The 16,359-nt window shown below is 59.9% G+C and overlaps 3 protein-coding genes across 14 annotated transcripts in view; 1 reads left to right on the top strand and 2 right to left on the bottom strand.

Annotated features, from left to right (window-relative positions):
* Nucleotides 1-827: 827 nt before the first annotated feature.
* On the top strand, nt 828-10,443 carry CALML6 (calmodulin like 6). 4 transcript variants are annotated; one of them, XM_081307374.1, is made up of 7 exons: nt 828-1,093; nt 7,047-7,123; nt 8,604-8,651; nt 9,576-9,750; nt 9,899-10,043; nt 10,129-10,229; nt 10,300-10,443. In XM_081307374.1, the coding sequence occupies exons 3-7, from the start codon at nt 8,649-8,651 to the stop codon at nt 10,344-10,346; spliced, it is 471 nt and encodes a 156-aa protein (XP_081163500.1). In that variant the 5' UTR covers nt 828-1,093; nt 7,047-7,123; nt 8,604-8,648; the 3' UTR covers nt 10,347-10,443. The 4 variants fall into 4 exon arrangements, with proteins under 4 accessions (XP_081163500.1, XP_081163503.1, XP_081163502.1 ...); XM_081307376.1 differs by lacking the exon at nt 8,604-8,651 and having other exon boundaries at nt 832-1,093; XM_081307375.1 differs by lacking the exons at nt 828-1,093; nt 7,047-7,123 and adding an exon at nt 7,145-7,689.
* Nucleotides 10,444-10,665: 222 nt separating this feature from the next.
* TMEM52 (transmembrane protein 52) overlaps nt 10,666-16,359 on the bottom strand; it is a 74,149-nt gene continuing 68,455 nt past the window's right edge. The window contains exons 1-5 of one of the 9 annotated variants that reach the window (XM_081307366.1): nt 12,300-12,480; nt 12,169-12,212; nt 12,007-12,048; nt 11,372-11,634; nt 10,666-11,276 (exon numbers count right to left, since the gene is read on the bottom strand). In XM_081307366.1, the coding sequence (XP_081163492.1) occupies nt 10,996-11,276; nt 11,372-11,634; nt 12,007-12,048; nt 12,169-12,212; nt 12,300-12,365 (696 nt within the window). In that variant the 5' untranslated portion in view covers nt 12,366-12,480 and the 3' untranslated portion in view covers nt 10,666-10,995. Of the gene's footprint in view, nt 11,277-11,371; nt 11,635-12,006; nt 12,049-12,168; nt 12,492-16,359 lie in introns of those variants that run through there. The other 8 variants (XM_081307368.1, XM_081307361.1, XM_081307364.1 and 5 more) reach the window with 8 other exon arrangements.
* CFAP74 (cilia and flagella associated protein 74) overlaps nt 13,234-16,359 on the bottom strand; it is a gene marked incomplete at its 5' end in the record, with an annotated part of 34,607 nt that continues 31,481 nt past the window's right edge. The window contains 6 exons of the mRNA XM_081308175.1: nt 13,234-14,169; nt 14,324-14,458; nt 14,543-14,673; nt 14,911-15,043; nt 15,257-15,411; nt 15,667-15,796. Coding sequence (XP_081164301.1) covers nt 14,068-14,169; nt 14,324-14,458; nt 14,543-14,673; nt 14,911-15,043; nt 15,257-15,411; nt 15,667-15,796 — 786 coding nt within the window. The 3' untranslated portion in view covers nt 13,234-14,067. The remainder of the gene's footprint in view (nt 14,170-14,323; nt 14,459-14,542; nt 14,674-14,910; nt 15,044-15,256; nt 15,412-15,666; nt 15,797-16,359) is intronic.

Genomic DNA, 16,359 nt, shown 5'->3' with positions numbered 1-16,359 from the left:
TCCCAGCCCTTTTTATTTTATTTTGAGACAGGGTCTGGCTGTTGCCCAGGCAACTAGTCCTTTATAGCCCAAGATGCTTGTTAGATATCTGGGTAGAGAAGTAGGCACAGGTAGGGGTGTTGGGGCCTGGAGGGCCACGAGCCTGCAGGGGCATGTGGTGGGAGTATGGGTAGCCAAGTCCTATCCTGAGACTGTCAGTATAATCCCAGCAGCTCAGGAGGCTGAGGCAGGGGGATTGCACATTCAAAGTCAGCCTCTGCAACTTAGCAAGGCCCTAAGAACCTTAGTGAGACCCTTTTTAGAAATAAAAAATAAAACAAAAAGGGCTGGATATGTAGTTCTGTGGTTAAGTGCCCCTGGGCTCAATCCCCGGTACCAAAAAGAAAAAGACAGAAAAAAAGAGGGGCTGGGAAAGGGGCTCCAAAGGTGGGGTGGGCAAGAGGTCTTGGATGGGTGGAGGGCTGCCCGGCCCAGGGAAGGTGTGCAGGCTACACCTGGGCCATCTCGACTGGCCATTGGGAGAGGTGAGGCAAAGGGGAATGGGTAAGGGGGAGGCCTTCTTGGGGTCCTGGAGGTGACTTGTCTTGGTCTTGGGGAGTCCATGCTGTACAAGGTCAGGGCTTCCCAGGCTGAAGGTGTGGGCTGGGAGGCCAGACAGAGGGCTACCCTGGGCTTGGCACAGCCAGGATGATCCCTGGGAGAGGGGCAGGGACTTACCATCCTTGTGGGTCACTGTGGCCAGGGTACCAAGGAACCCAACATAGGATGGGTCTCAGGCAGCAACCCAGGGAGCTGTGGAGTCCGGGAAGTGGTGGAGTGCAACATGTGAACCCAGCCAGGAAGCAGGAAGGGCTGGGCGCCAGGGGGTGAGCTGGCTTCACGCAGAGGGCGCTGCAGGAGGAAGACAGTGGCTCTGCCTGGGCCCGCCCACTCCTGCTTCCTTCCTGGATTCCTATTATATCTGTCCATGGAGCAGGGACCCCCTCCTCACCCACAAGCTGTTGGTGGGAAGAGGGGTGATGGGTGTGCTGCTGTCTAGAGGGCTGCACCCCAGTCCTGCTGGGCCCGGCTCCCATCCAGCGCCCAGTGCCAGGTACCAGGCCAGTCTTCAGACATGGAGTAGAAAGGGCTCTTCCTTCCCCTTGGCTCCCCTTCCCTGTCCCCTCCCTGCCTTGGGAATGGGGTGCTTCCTTGCCCCTGCGCCTGCTGTCCTGGCCCTGTGTGGGCTCGGCCTGTCAGCCCTGTGGAGTTGTCCCTGACTAGGCCCGAAGCTCAGCCCTGGCACCTTCTGCGGTGGAGTTGGGCACTCAGGGCGCTGAGGTCTGGACCTATGGGGACAGGCGTTAGGGGCTACAGTCCCTGCCCTCCCCACCCTGTGGCTGTCCCAGCCACTGTGCTGTCACGTCCAGCAGACACATCACCCTCAGGCCAGGCCACGGCACAGGCCTGGGGCTGGGAGTGGGAGGGCCATCCAGGCCAACAGCCCTGTGCTCACGAGAACCACTCGGGCCACAACCCTACCTGACACGACTGTCCTTGGGGGAACTTGGATCCGAAGAGGCAGCTTCCTCCTGGGAGCACCTCTGGGGCCTGAGGGCTGTTTGTCTAAGATCTTGTCCCTGAAGCTCAGGGCACCAGCCACCTGAGGGATGATGCAAGGTGTTTCCAAAAGGTGCAATGGGGGGGGGGGTGGGGAGCAGGGCCTACAGCAGGGTGGTGGTGGGCCGTGGGGCCTGAGATGGAAGAGGAATCAGAGGAATGTGACCCCAGCTAGCAGGGATGCACCGTGGAGCTCGCAGGCCTGGGGAGGCTGGGCAAGCGGGTGCTGGGCGTTTTGGAAACCAGCAGGTGTGACCAGGCACATGGGGAAGCTGCCTGGAGCCAGGGTCCCTGGAGACTCTCACTGTGACGTCCCTCTGAGACAGGCTGGGACTTGTTGCATGCCCCCTGGGACCCCTCCTGCCCCGGCCTGCCCCTTGGGGTCCCCTGGGGGTGGGTCTACCTGCTGATCAGACTTCTACAATTATTCTGTCCTAACTCTTTGCCCTTCCATCAGCTTCTGGGGTCAGGAGGGTCATTGCTCCTGACCTCTGAGACACTGTGGAGAGGAAGCCACCCACTGCAGAGGGTGGTTGGAGGAGGGGGGGGGTTCAAGTCAACCCTGACCAGGAGCTCTTGGGGCACTGCCAAGGCCAGTCATGCCTGCCAGTCCCTGCTGTACCCCCTGCCCACTACAGTTTGTGGGGGTTGCTTCAGGCCAGGGCTGGGCAGAGAAGCCAGGTATTACCAGTCCCCATTGGCCAGGGGCTTGCCTCCTCCAGTCTGTTTGTCCTGTGTGAAGATGAGGGCAGGACAGGACAGATGCCCTGGTAGGCACGGAGGTCCCTGCTCCCTCTGAGGGTGGGGGTCGAGGTCGAGCACGCTGGACCCTATGCTGCAGAGTAGTGTGTGGAAGCACTTGATGCATTTGGACAAAATGACCCAGCTGTTGTCACAGTCAAGAAGACTGAAGGGAACAGGATGAGCCCCCAGCCCACAAATACCCTTGAGGGCGCCAAGGAGCAGGAGCACAGGTCTGCAGGCTGGCCTACTGCAGGCTCACAAGGGGCATCGGGACCCTCAAGTGGTACCCCGCTGGGTGCAGGGCCTTCCGGGCTCCCCTGGTGGAAATGCGGGCCCACAGGGCAAGGAGGGCTGCTTGGGGATGGAGGCGCTTTGGGGATAGCCTGGCTCCTGCGAGGACCTCTGGGGCCTGGACGTTTAGAGTCAAGTGGCATCCGTGGACCAGGTGTCTGCGCCTTGGAACTAGAGCTGCGGTCACCCTCCAGGAGGGTAAAAGGGACATTTATATCTAGCTTTGTTCCTGCAATTGTAGGAACCCGAAAGAGAGACTTTAAAAGGAGCGTTTTGAAACCGGGAACAGAAGGCGGCGCTGGGAGATGGCAAAGCTCGCACTGCCGCGGGCTCTGCGCCCCAACCCGGCCCACGCTCCAAGCCCAGGCAGGTGGCCTCAAAGGCCAGGTCGGTGCCGCCCGGCCCTCGGGCGCCTCCTGGTGGGTTCTCACGGAGCAAACGCCGGGCGGCCCTGCTTCCGGGCCGAGTGACACGGCGGGGCCAGCAAAGAGCAGGGGCGGGCCGCAGCCGAGTGCCGGGGCGGGGCCGGGGCGGGGCCGGCAGTGAGCGGGGGCGGGCCGCAGCGAGGGCCGGGGCGGGGCCGGGGCGGGGCCGGCAGTGAGCGGGGGCGGGCCGCAGCGAGGGCCGGGGCGGGGCCGGGGCGGGGCCGGCAGTGAGCGGGGGCGGGCCGCAGCGAGGGCCGGGGCGGAGCCGGGGCGGGGCCGGGGCGGGACCGGCAGTGAGCGGCAGGCGGGGCGCGACCTCCCAGACCGCCGCCCGCGCCCTGGAGGCTCTGGCTGGCAAGCTGCCTTCGCTACCCAGCCCATGTAGATCTTGGAAATCGAGAAACCCCTAGAGCTGCTTTAGTTTTTATTTTGATTAATTAATTTTGTTGTGGGACATGGGGATTGAACCTAGGGGTGCTCTATCATCCCTTTTTATTTTATTTCGAGACAAGGTCTTGCTAAATTGCCCAAGCTGGCCTGGACCTTGCCATCTTCCTGCTTCAGCCTTCCTAATAGCTGGGATTACAGGCGTTCTCTCCTTGGCCAAATCCTTTGCCTGTTTTAATAGTTGTTGTTAAGTTGTAGAAGCTCTTTATATATTCGGGATATTAGTATTTTATAGAATAAATGATTTGCCCATATATTCTCCCAGTTTTGTAGGTGGCCTTTTCAGCCTATTTATGGTGTCTTTTGATACAAAATGGATTTTATTTTGTACTTGGGTTATAATCCAAAGCTACTTGATTCATATTGTTGCCCAAATGGTACCAGCTTTGGACATTAGGAGCTCTTTCATGCAGGTGGATTAACTTTTTTCTTTTTCTGGTTCTGGGGATTGAGCCCAGGGCCTTGTTCAGGCTAGGCAGGTGGTCTACCACTGAGCTACACCCCCACCCCTTTTACAGTTTATTTTGAAGCTTTCGGGCTGTGTTGTTCAGGCTGGCCCTGAGCCAGAGTTCTGCTTCACCTCCTGAGTAAGTAGGATCACTGGTGTGTGGCAGTAACCCTACTTGCTCAGTAGTAGGTGAGCCTAGTCTGCATGCCCTTTTGTTGCATTACCTATGTTTTCTATGCTGTTTATCTTTTAACCTTTTGCACATGACAGTGGGTCTCTTGGTGGCACAGGTGTGCATGAAGAATGGACTTGGATCGTCTCCTTCCCAGTGCTCCCATGCTCTGTCCTCCCTCCGGCTTAGGCTGCTTCCTTTGTTTCTTTCTCCCTTCCTGGGCTCTATTAGATTTTCTTTTTCCTGAATTGAGATCTGTGGCCCTCTCCGGAGCAGCACTGTGATCTGTAACTCACATCCTCTCCTATTTTGGGTTGGTTTGGGGGTTTGGAGTTTAGGTTCCCCTTTGTTTGTACATTCCTTGTCCAGGCTGGGCTCCCCACAAGCAGATCCTGGGGTGAGGACTCAGTTTTTCTAGGAAATCCCAGGAAGCCATATGGGGAGCTGAAGGTGGAAGGGAAGGAGAGACCGGGGCTGAGCCAGTGAGGTAAGAAGGTAGGCAGGGTCCCCAACGCTGCGACCTGGCTTGTGGTTGCCAAGGAAGCCTCATTGTTGGTAACAGAAGCTGCTCCCTCACCTCAATCCACAATAGCTAAACTATGGAACCAACCTAGGTGCCCTTCAGTGGATGAATGGATAAAGAAAATGTAGTACATACAAACAATGGAATATTGCTCAGCCATGAAAAAGAATGAAATTATGACATTTGCTGGTAAATGGATGGAACTGGAGAATATCATGCTAAGTGAAATAAGCCAGTCCCCCAAAACCCAAAGGCTGAATGTTCTCTCTGATATGTGGATGCTAACTCACAATGGGATGGGGATAGGGAAGAATAGAAAAACTTTGGATTAAACAAAGGGGAACAAAGGGAAAGGAGGTGGAATGGGAGTAGGAAAGGTAGTAGAACGAAGCAGACATTACTATCCCATGTTCACATATGATTACACGACCGCTGTGATTATACATCATGTACAACCACAAGAATGAGAAGTCATATGTTGTACATGTACAATATGTCAAAATACGTTCTACTGTCATGTATAACTAATAAGAACAAATAATTTTTTAAAAATCTGCTGGTGCCTGTTGGTATGCGGGTGTGCATGCAGAATCCCACTCCCATGTGCCATCCAGGTGCATGGAATGCCGTCCAGGTGTGTGACACTGTGTGGGCAGCTCATTCCCCGCCGGGTGGTATAGCCGCTTAACCTTCTTTGTCAGCTGACAGCTACCAGGGTGGGCTCAGAGGGACTGATGTTGTTCCAGCTTTGGGAGGGCATCAGCTCTTCAGGGAGAGGCAAGCAATCAGAGGGGCCTGGGGATCAATCTGTGGGGGACAGCCACCTGGATGCCCCACCAACACCTGACCTTGACCTTGGGTCCCACTCCAGTGGAAGCCACGGGTGGGGGCTCTGCTGCTCTCCCCTCCTGCAGGAGGTGGAGGCAGAGAAACTGTGACCAGGAGGCCCCTGACGCACTTGGCTTCCAGTGCTCAGGAGTTTCCCTCCCCTGACCATTTGGAGCACTGCTTGGCAGCAGCCTCCTGACCACCTCCCCTACATCCCAGCTCACCCCCAGTGACAAATCCAATGTGCCCAGGGCCCCTGCCTCAGCTGGGCATCCAGAGTGGATTCCAGTGCCAGGTCTTGTCACCACTCTGGCTCCCCGAAGCCAATCCAAGATGGAGTTTGGGACAGAAACCGGGTGTCAGGGCTGGACACTGCAGCAGGAAGAGGAGGAGGACTGGGCAGAGGGAGCCTCTCGCCAGCCCTGAGGGGTGTCAGATTCCTCCTGGGATTTCAGTGTCCCCTCCTAGCATGGACCGCAGGTGAGGTGGGCTTGCAGCAGTGGCTGCTCTGGAGGGCTGGGTGGTCCCTGTGTGTCTTATCACTGGAGACCCCGGAGATGAGATGATGTCTGTGTCTCCCCTCTTCTCCAGGAAGGGATCACGGTCTCCTGCCCTGGGAAGCACCAGGGCCAGGGAAGGCCAGGCTCTTGTTGCTGCACATTCAAACCACCTACTCTGGCCTGTCTGCAGGTTCAGGTGCCCATGACTCTGTCCACACCTGCTCAGTGAATGCACTGAATGCCCTGTGCCTGGAGCACACTGTTCCTGAGATGTCACAGACTACTCTTGGGGAGCCGTTCCCACCCCATGGTGACCTCCCATGTGAAATTCTCCAGAGAGACAGGAGGATGTGTATGCAGATGTACATGCTCATGTCTCCCTTTCTTTCTGGTAGAGATGGGGATGTAACCCAGGTCTTCATGCATGCTTGGAAAGCACTCTGCCACTGAGCCACACTACCAGCCTTTTAATGTTATTTGGGGACAGGGCCTCACTAAGTTAGTGAGGTTGGCCTTGAACTTGCAAGCCTCCTTCCGCAGACTCCTGAGTTACTGAGATTACAGCTGTGTGCTGTCTCGCCCCACTGGGACGAACCTCCAGGACATAATTAACTCTTAAGTGAAATACACCAGAAACAAAATGAGAAACTGCAGTCTGATCCCACATACTCGAGCTATTTCAAATAGTCAGACTGTTAGAAACAGAATAGAAAGTTGGGTGCTGGGGCTGGGGGAGGGACCTTGGAGAGGGAGGACAGGGCGCTGTTCAAGGGGAACAGAGGTTCTGTTTTGCAAGATGAGAGTTCTGGAGACCTCTGGCACTACAGGGTGCACACATTAATACTACTGTATTGTGCACCTCAAAATGGTTAAATGATGGGAGGCTGCGGTAGGAGGATGACAAGTTCCAGTCCAGCCTGGGCAACTTAAGAAGATCTTATCTCAAAAACCAAAAGACCTGGGGATGTAGCTCTGTGGAAAGTGCCCCTGGGTTCAATCCCCAGTACTGGGGGAAAAAAAGGTTAAATGGTGTTTTAGTTGTTCTAGGATTTTTCTGTTCTTTCTTCAGTGATCAGAAGAGACACAAGACAGAAAATATTTGATTTCTCGCAGGGGCCACACGGCCTGCCTGGAGGCCACACAGAGGTGAGGCAGCCAGGGGAAAGGTGGGGTGCTGCCTCAGCTCTGACTTGGCTCCAGGGGTGCAGCTGAAGCATGGATCGTGAGGCCACCGAGATGTCTGGGACCTTCCGTGCTGCAGCCTCGGAGCGTCAGTTAAGGTCTAGGGGTCCCTAAGGCTAAGCCTGTTGTCCATGGCTGTGAGCCACAGGCAGGAGGGAGTTGCTGGGTGTGACTGTCCAGGCCCACAAGGACATGGTCTCTAACTTGCTGGCTTAGACCCGGACCTCAAACCCTGGGCTTGGATCTGGGTGCTGTGGCTCACCACATCCTGTGTTGTTGGGAAAGGTGTTCAATGCACACAGCCCGCTGCCTCCAGGGGGAAACAGGGCCAGAATGCGGCCAAAGTGAAGGATCAGGATCCCACTCCACCCCCAGACCCAGAGCCAGGTTCTCTTCCAGTCCTGCCCTGAGCTCAGCCAGGAGATGCCCCTATGGTCAGCACAAATCTTTCAGCATCAACAGCTGGCCTGGAACCGAACAGGGAGCACCCTGCGGCCTTGGAGGTTCTGGCAGGCAGAGGAGGAAACTAGGTGGGGCCTGTCATGACTGTCCCTGAGGGCCAGCCCAAGAGGGACGGGAGGGGCACCGTAGCCCGCTAGGGCTCTGGTCTGCACTTGAAAACCTGAGGGCTGTGGCCAGGACCCTGGCTGGCTGGGGCAGAGAGGATCTAGGCTGGGCTTTGGGGCTAGCACTGCTGTGTGGTGGGTGGTTCAGTAGACCTGGCACACTTCTGGGGAGGGAGCAGGCGGGAGCAGAGGTCTGTGCGCCACTCTGGCGCCTGGGCACATGGCTCCCAAGGGAGCCAGCTTTGCTGTTCTGAGTGGAAGGCAGGTCAGGTTTCCTCAAGAAACCTCAGAATAGCCCCTGGCTGCCGAGGAAGCCTGGCCCTGCCTCCCAGCAGCAGTCCGGTCCCAAGGCTGGCTGCCGAGGCCACCTGGGCTCACGTTCAGCAGTCTCCTCCCTGAACTGCCACTCAGCCTGGCTTGTGCAGGCGGCTGGGGTCCTGATGCCCTGACTCAACCAACCTGTCTTTGGGAAGTTTGGGCCTGTGGGGGTGGAAGAGCATCTAGGCGAGGCCCGTCAGGGGGCCTTTCACAACAAGTCTCACAAATAGGTGACACCAGCCTAGGAAGAGGGTCCCCAGAACACAGGAAAGCCAGCTCTGGGGGTGGCCAACCTCTGGGGGGATATCCTAGGAGGTTGCACCATGAAGAGGAAACAGCATCAGGGCCCTGCAGCTGGCCAGTCCCTCTCTGTCCTGTGCTTGTCTCTGGCGTGCATCTTAGGGTAAGGGGATGCCCAGGCCAAGGAGACCAGGAAGGGGCCTGTCCCAAAATAGGGCCGGTAGGATTTCCACCCATAAAAGGCTTCTGGAGCCCGGACCCCAGGGACCCCAGGCAGCTAAAACGCAGCTGCCACCACTGGCCGCGTGCTCTGCCCACAGGGTCCCTGTGCCAGTGTCGCGTTGCTCTTCTGACCAGCCACAGACATGGTAAGGCTGCTCCAGCACCAGAGAGCCACTGGGGGCCGACTGGGTGGCTGAGCCCGAGCTGGGCAGCCTGCAGTGGGGAGGGGGCTGGGGTAGGCCTCTGGGCGAGGAGAATGGCTAGAGGGGACCTGGAGGTATAAGGGCCTCTCCGGGAGCCTGAGGAGCGGCTTGGGGAAGGGGCTGAGGAGCGGGTAGAGGCTGAGACTCTGCCACAACACTGCCCTGTGTCTTTGTGCCCCACCAAAACCCTTGCTGAAGGTTCACTCAGGACCACTGCTGCAGGGGCTGGCAGAGGGGGCTGGCAGAGGGGCTGGCAGAGGGGGCTGGCAGAGGGGGCTGGCAGAGGGGCTGGATGCTAGACTTTCCCCAGGACTCTTCCTCCAGCTACCCCTGGGGCCCTGGCTGCAGGCTGGCCTTCACCTGGTCTGGTTGGGCTCCTCCCTACACTGTTGCCCAGTGCCCTTTACCTGGTCTCACCTGGTGTCCACTGCCTTGGCCTAGGTCTGGCCCACTGCTTCTGCAGCCTTGCTGTTTCCCTCCTGGCTCACCTGTGCCCTGGCTCCTGTGTGCCCACCTGGTCCCCTTACCTGAACCCTCTGCCTCACTTGTTCTTGTCCCTTTCAGAACCCTGCTCACCCTGAAGCCCTTGCTCATCTAAGAGGCTTGTTCTGTGCTGGGGCCTGGGGGGGGGGCTCCTTTTGTGTGTGTGTGTGTGTGTGTGTGTGTGTGTGTGTGTGTGGTGCTGGGGATTGAACCCCAAGGGCCTGGTGCAAGCGAGGCAAGCACTGTACCAACTGAGTTACATCCCCAGCCCTGGAAGACCTCCTCTTGAAGCACATGGGTGCTCTGAAGGGTGGCCAAGTGCACAGACCTGGACAGTGGGGCAGGAGAGCCCCCGGTGAGACTGGGTGCGGGTGTCCCCTGCAGACGGAGCGCCTGTCCGCTGACCAGATCAAGGAGTACAAGGGGGTCTTTGAGATGTTCGATGAGGAGGGCAATGGGGAGGTGAAGACCGGAGAGCTGGAGCGGCTCATGAGCCTGTTGGGCATCAACCCCACCAAGAGCGAACTGGCCTCCATGGCCAAGGACGTGGACAGAGACAGTGAGCTGGGGCCGGTGGCACAGGCGGGGTGCAGCCCTGGGTTGGTTCACGTCTGTGAAGAGTGGGGAGGAGGCAGAGCCACCCGAGGGGTGGTGTGGGGCCCAGCCCACCCCTTACTCGAGGGGGACGGGGGACGGACTTCTTGCAGACAAAGGCTTCTTCAACTGTGATGGTTTCTTGGCGCTGATGGGGATTTACCACGAGAAGGCCCAGAACCAGGAGGGAGAGCTGAGGGCAGCGTTCCGGGTCTTCGATAAGGAGAGCAAGGGCTACATCGACTGGAACACACTCAAGTAGGGTGGAGGGGTTGGATGGTGGGGTGGGCACAGGAGGGCACGGGCAGGGCCCATGGAGTGGCTCAGTGTGAGGATCCGGCAGGTACGTGCTCATGAATGCAGGGGAGCCCCTCAATGAGGTGGAGGCTGAGCAGATGATGAAAGAGGCAGACAAGGATGGAGACGGAACCATCGACTATGAGGGTGAGTGGGGCAGGCCCGGGGGCTGAGCGGCCAGGCCATCCAGGCTGCTGACCTGTGCCTCTGCCCCCAGAGTTCGTGGCCATGATGACCGGAGAGTCCTTCAAGCTGGTTCAGTAAGAGCAGCTGCTGTGGCTCTAGGAGGCCTTCCCAGGAGGCCATGGCCTGCCACTGCCTCCCCTGCCCCTAACTGTGTCAAATAAATGCTGCAATCTGACTCCTGTGTGCTTCACTGTCCCCAGCCTGGAGGGAGGGGTGGCCATGGGGTGGGTCTGGAGAAGCGTCTTCTAGGGCAGCCACAGGCACATGGCCCTGGTCACTCCTGGTGAGACACTTGACCTGTCTCTGAACAGTAGCCCTACCTGCCACACGGGGGGTAACTGCTTTGGGGCCCTCCTTGAGCCCTGGGGTCCCAGAGCCCTTTCCATACAGGCAGAGACCATTCAGACATCAATTTTATTCTCTCTCCAAAAAGCCATGGACACCACAGAGAGCCCTGAGTTCTCAAGCCTCAGGCCTCTAGGGACTCCTCCAGGATGAGGTCCTGATGGGGCCAGGGGCTTGAGCCAGGGGCTTGAGCTGAGAGCATCAGCCCGCCCTCGGGGGTGGCTGACACAGGGCGGGCGGGTTGGCTGGCTGGCTGGCATTCCAGGTCTGCAGCAGTGTGCCGGAGGGCTGACTTCCCAGGGGAAAGCAGGATGGGACAGACCTTGGCTCCCGGAGTCAGGACTCCAAGCGCTTTGGCTCTAGGAGAGCCCTTCTGCCTGCTTCAAGGGGCACGGGGACTACTGCTGGGCTGTTGAACATTGGGGCTTGGCTCCTGGGGCCCTGGAGTGGTCTCTAGGCCCGAGGTCCCAGGAAGAGTTCCGGGTTTCTGGGAGGGGGCCGGCTCCTCTTGTCTGGGTTTTGCCATCTTGATGGCCTCATCATAGGAGGGGGGCAGCTCAGGTGCATATAGGCTATAGGCAGGGGGGACCATGGAGTCAAGGTCCAGTGCCCCCAAGGGCAGGGGCAGCTGCATGCCCAGTGGGTACTGCACGGAGCTGTAGGCTGCAGGGAACCAGAATGCGTTTATGGAGGTGGGGTTGGCATTCAGCACCCTAAGTCCCCACCCACTGCTGGCTGGTGGGCCACCAGGCACTCACAGGTCACAGTGCTATGCACAGGGCTGTCACTGTCCACAGGGATGACCGTGAGGTCGCAGGGCTGCCATACTGCGGGCAGGTGTGTCTGTGTGTGCACCTGCTTCCGGAGGCAGCAGAACCGGACACAGCTAGCGGTGACTCCACACAGCAGCAGCAGGAGGACAGCGAGCAGGATGAGCCTGGCAAGAGGAGCAAGGCCCACCACCAGACTGACCCTCGGCCACCAGGCAGCTGCACCCTGGGGCCAACTGTGGCCCAGCCACCTAAGATGGGACAACAGGCAAAAAGAAACCCAGAGAATGTCTTTCCATGCCAGAGACCTCCCTGGCCAGGGCCAGACTGGAGAAACCCGCCTGCTCTGGCCGCCTGCTGCTGGGCCTGCCCTACTGTCTCTCCAGGGCTGGCCAGGGGTGGCCTTGGGCTCAATCCCAGGACACACTGTCCCCAGTCAACCGCAGGATCCTGTGCCTTCTGGTGACTGTGACCAGGCTTTGCTCTGAGCCAGCCCAGGGCCCTGAGCCTTGCACCAGCACCAGCAGAGGCAACTAGGTGCCGCGTGGGGTCTCATGTTTCCGACAGGGTCTCTCCGGGAGGTGAACCATCTGACCAGCGGCTCTGAGCAGCGGCCTACTTACCCCACGTGCCACAGGCTGCTCCAGCGGGCCTGGGAAGGGCACCTGTAGGGACAGCAGCACCTGGAGCAGGTGGGTACCGGCCCCCGACGACCTCACCACCCAAAACCTCCCCGCGGCGGGCGCGGGCCAGGCCCCGCCTCCCTCATCCCCACTCGGACTTACTGGTCCGAAGGGTCGCAGCTGCGGTCCGCGGAGCCCAGCGCCACCTGCGGGGACAGGGATGAGCCCAGGCGGGGCGTGGCCGAACGCAGACCCACCCCGAGTGCCCGAATCTCACGCGCGGCCCAACCCACCTGCGGCAACGGCAGGAGCGGCAGCAGCAGCAGAATCCCACAGGCAGCAGGTGGCCCCGGGGCCATGCTCCGCGCTGACGCCGGAGCCGCGCCTGGCTGGCTCGGGGTTTTACGAGGCCCCGCCCACCACGGCCCGCCCGCCCCCTGGGATTGCTCCGCTCCGTGTGAGCCCCGCCCCTGACGCCCCGCCCCCGTCCCGGTCCCGCCCTTGGAACGCCGGGCTCCTTGCCGCCCCGCCCGGTGTCTCCCAGGCCCAGGGTCACCCAGGCTTGAAGTGGGCCTCCTAGGCCCTGTGCCGGTAGGTCTCCTTGGTGCTGCGCTGACCTGTCCTGCAACTGGCTGAGCTTGGCTGCTGACCCTCCTTCCTCCTGCCTTGACCGTGCTTGATCTTGCAGGGCCAGCACCGGAGTGGAAGGAGGAGTGGACACCCAAGCACAGCCAGAGCTGGAGTCCTGAGCCAGGTATGCTCTGCTGTCTCACAGGAGGGAGAATCTTCGTGGAGTACCTCCTTCTGAGGCCTGACATGGCCAGTGGACCCTGCCGCCCCCTCCCATCTGGCCAGGAAGCACATCCTAGGGTCTGGGGGCGGGGAGGGGGGGGGGCAGTCAATGCTGGTCAGCCCTAGTGGGGGCAGCGAGGGGCCTGAGTCTGTCACTCTTTGGTCTTCTGGACAGAAATCCTGCAAAATGCTACAGCGTCCATGTCACTCAGAGGCAACAACTGGCTTCTAATGCCAAGGGCACTGAACAGGCACCAGAGACACTACCCGTCCATTTGCTCCTGATGGCTGGCCCTGGGTTGGGATGGCAGGGGGCCAGGCTGGCTTTGTGCCCAGCAAGTCACTCTCTTGAGGAAAAGAGCTAGCAGGTGGTAGGTGGGTGTGTAGGAGCATCTCAGGGCTGGAAGTGATCTTCTCCCTTGGAGGGTGGATCAGAACCCAGAAAGCAGAATCCAGGGTTCTCAGACAAGTGGAACCCAACTCACAAGCTGGGCCTCATTCTGGCCCCTGGATGGGCCTGAGTGAGGAGTACAGGTGAGCTGGGCCCTTGACATATTTGCTAAATCCGTGTTTGAGGCCAGGGTCCTGGGACTTTGGTGGTCCCGGGAGGAGTAAGGGGCCTGTCCTGGATTTTGGAGTCCCTTCTCCCTGTACCACTCGGAGCCTGGGTCAGTCCCATCTCCAATCCTGTGCCCCCAGCACCCTGTGCTGCCTGCTGTTGTCCCTGTGATCCAAGTTTGGGCATCTCCCTGTGTTTGGGCAGATTCCCACCATCCAGGAGGTCCCCGCCCAGCAGGCTGCTGCTTCATAAATGTGCACGCACGCAGGTGTGTAGGGGCTACTTCCCAGAGCTCTATCCTGCCCACTGGGCTGGTCATCCAGACTGCAGTGGCATGGTTGGCTCCTGGAGTTTATTGAAAGGCCTGTGGGGGTGGCTTTCCTAGGGGCCTCTGAAGTCTGGGCAGGCTCTGGTGAGTGTGGGTCCCTGGCCAGGAGCAGTGTGAGCTGACCAAGACTTATCCCTGGTTCTGAGGGCTCAGGGAGAGGGGTGCTCTTGGGCCTTGGGCTTGTTGAGTCCTGTGCAGCAGGAAGTGGCCATGGATTGGCGAACCCTGGTCGTGGGGCCATTCAGGAGGCTGACTATTTGAACCTGCCCAGCAGGGGATGCCCAGGTCCCGGCCCCTGGGGTGTTTGGCCAGGCCGACAGCCTCTGAGGGCTTTAAGGGTGGATGGGAGAATGCGAGGAGTTCATGGAGCTGCTCCTTGGTCTCAGGGGCCAGTCACCACACTGGCTACAAAGATGACCTTGTAGGTCTCCTTCACGTCCCCTTTGAGCTGCAACAGGGCTGATACCATGAGAGGATGGTCCGGCTAGAACAGGAGGGAATAGGAAGGAGGGGACTCTCAGCTGGTCTCAGCCAAGACAGGCAGAGGCCCCTCTTTCCTGCCGTTCTGCCTGTCTTGCCCCCACACTGGTGGGGCAGGGCTGGCACCCTCCCAGCCTGGAGCTCCCTCCGGCACCTACATCAAAGTCAGTAGGGGGCACCCAGGAGATGCTGATGGTCTTGGTCTGTCCGCGTTCCACGATGCCCTTGGAAGGCTCTATGGAGAATCCCTTGTGCTGCAGCCACGGGACACTGTCCAGGCTGAACTCCACCATCTGCAGGGCGTCAGCATGGCTAGAGGGTCAAGGCTAGGAGAGGCCAGGGCTGCCCAGGGCAGGGAAGGCCAGGGGTGCCATCACCTTCTTCGGAGATGGTTGGGTGGTCCTGATGCAGCCCACCTGCAGCTCCCGGGTGGCGGGTGGGGCTGGTGTGTCTGTGTCAAACTGGACGTAGTCCAGGGTCAGCAGGATGGGTTTCAGCTCCTCCACGTCTGGAGAGGGAGGGCCTAGCTGGGACCACTCTGGTGGGTCCCAGGGCAGTGAGGGCAGTTGCCGAGGGTCAGGCAGAGGGCTGGAGGGCAGGCTGGTTGGCAGTGCCAGTCCTGCCTGGCTCTGCAGGTGATGAGCAGGGAATCCCTGCCGTCCTCTGCTGGGCCTGGGTGTGCCCACTTGCCTGCTACTCCCTGAGGTGGCTGTGACCTCCTCTCCCCTCCCCAGGCCAGGCTCACCCTCTCTGTGCTCTGGGTCGAGGGCAGACGTCACAGTGAGAGACTCCACGGGCACATCCAGGGGGTCCCCGCCCTCCACAAACATCATGTGCTCCCGGGCGGCACCCTGCAGGAGGATCTGGTGGGAGATTTTCTGGGGACAAGAAGCATAGTTGTCTGTCCCTCTAGCTCCAAGGCAGGGGCTAAAGCTGGCTCAGACTGGAGCCCCATAGGGCCAGTGGTGCTAGACGGTCCACCCGATGACCCCCAATGTGATGCCCTTGGCCTGGGAAGTGGGAGGCACAGGGAAGGGGAGGGTTAGGGAGGGGCAGGTGCCTGGAGGAGGGGGAGCTGTCCCCTGGAGCACCTTTCCGAAGAGCACCACTTGGAGCCGGTCAGAGAAGTAGAGGCTCTCGTGGTCCGGGCTGAAGGTCACAGTGAAGTCCTGCGCCTTCCCCGGCTCCATGACCCCTTCCGCTGGGATCACACTGAATACGCTCTGGCCATGGTGGTTCTGTGGGCCTGCGGGTAGGGCACTGGATGTCCCCAGTCCTGCTGCTTGAACTCCACCTGCAGCCTCAGCACCTCCCCACCTGACTCCCCATCTGGCCCTGCGCCTCTGCACACCAGTCCTTCCCACTTGCTGAGTCCCCCCAGCCCAGCCGCCCGTCCTGCCCACGGCTCCCGCACTCCTGATGCTCGATGCTCCCCCTGTCCCGCTCTCCTCCCCTCAGGTCCAGCCTACCCGGCACCGTCCTCACAGCCCCAGCAGCTCACCAACCAAGTCCGTCCTCTGGGTGGGTGAGACCAGGAACTGAGGCAGCTGCTGTCGGGCCAGGGCCCTGGTGCTGGAGAGGCTCTCCAGCCGCATGGAGAACTTGATGGGGAGCGAGGAGTCATTCTGCAGCTGCCAGGAGGGCCTGGTGTCACTAACTGGCCCACACCTGGGCTGTCCTCTCCCTGTAGTCAGTGCCTGTCATCTGGTCACCTGCAGCTGCACTCCACTGGGGACCGGGTGGCTACACCTCCCAGTTCCACTTGGCTGTGTCTCCAACCAGTGCTGTGGGCTGTGGGTACCTCCTCCATCCCACCTGAGCTCTTTCCCAAGTGGGTGGCCAACTTTCCTGTCCAGCCATGGGACCAGCTCGGTGCTGCCCCCAGTCCTGCAGGCAGAGCTCCTCTTTCACTGCACGCACACCCTCCCCTGCCTCTTCCCCGCCCTCACTGCCCGAGAGCTCCTTCTGAACAGGACGTCCTCCCCTGGCTCCGCTCCCGGGATCCCACCTGAGCAGCCTGGGAGGCAGAGGTCCTCTCAAGCTGCCTGAGCCCCAGACTGGGGCGTCCCTCAGAGGGGCAGCAGGAGTCGGGACCTCCCTCAGGCACAGGGAGCCCACAGGATAGGGTGGCCTCTTCCTGGAGGTCTGATGGACTTCCTGCCCCTCAGGGGTTCCGGAATCCAGCTCAAAAGGA

This window comes from Spermophilus citellus (genome assembly GCF_964194105.1).
Source record: "Spermophilus citellus genome assembly, chromosome: 9".
Lineage (NCBI taxonomy): Eukaryota > Metazoa > Chordata > Mammalia > Rodentia > Sciuridae > Spermophilus > Spermophilus citellus.
Note: the sequence above shows the minus strand (reverse complement) of the source record. Positions and strands in the feature narration are given on the sequence as shown.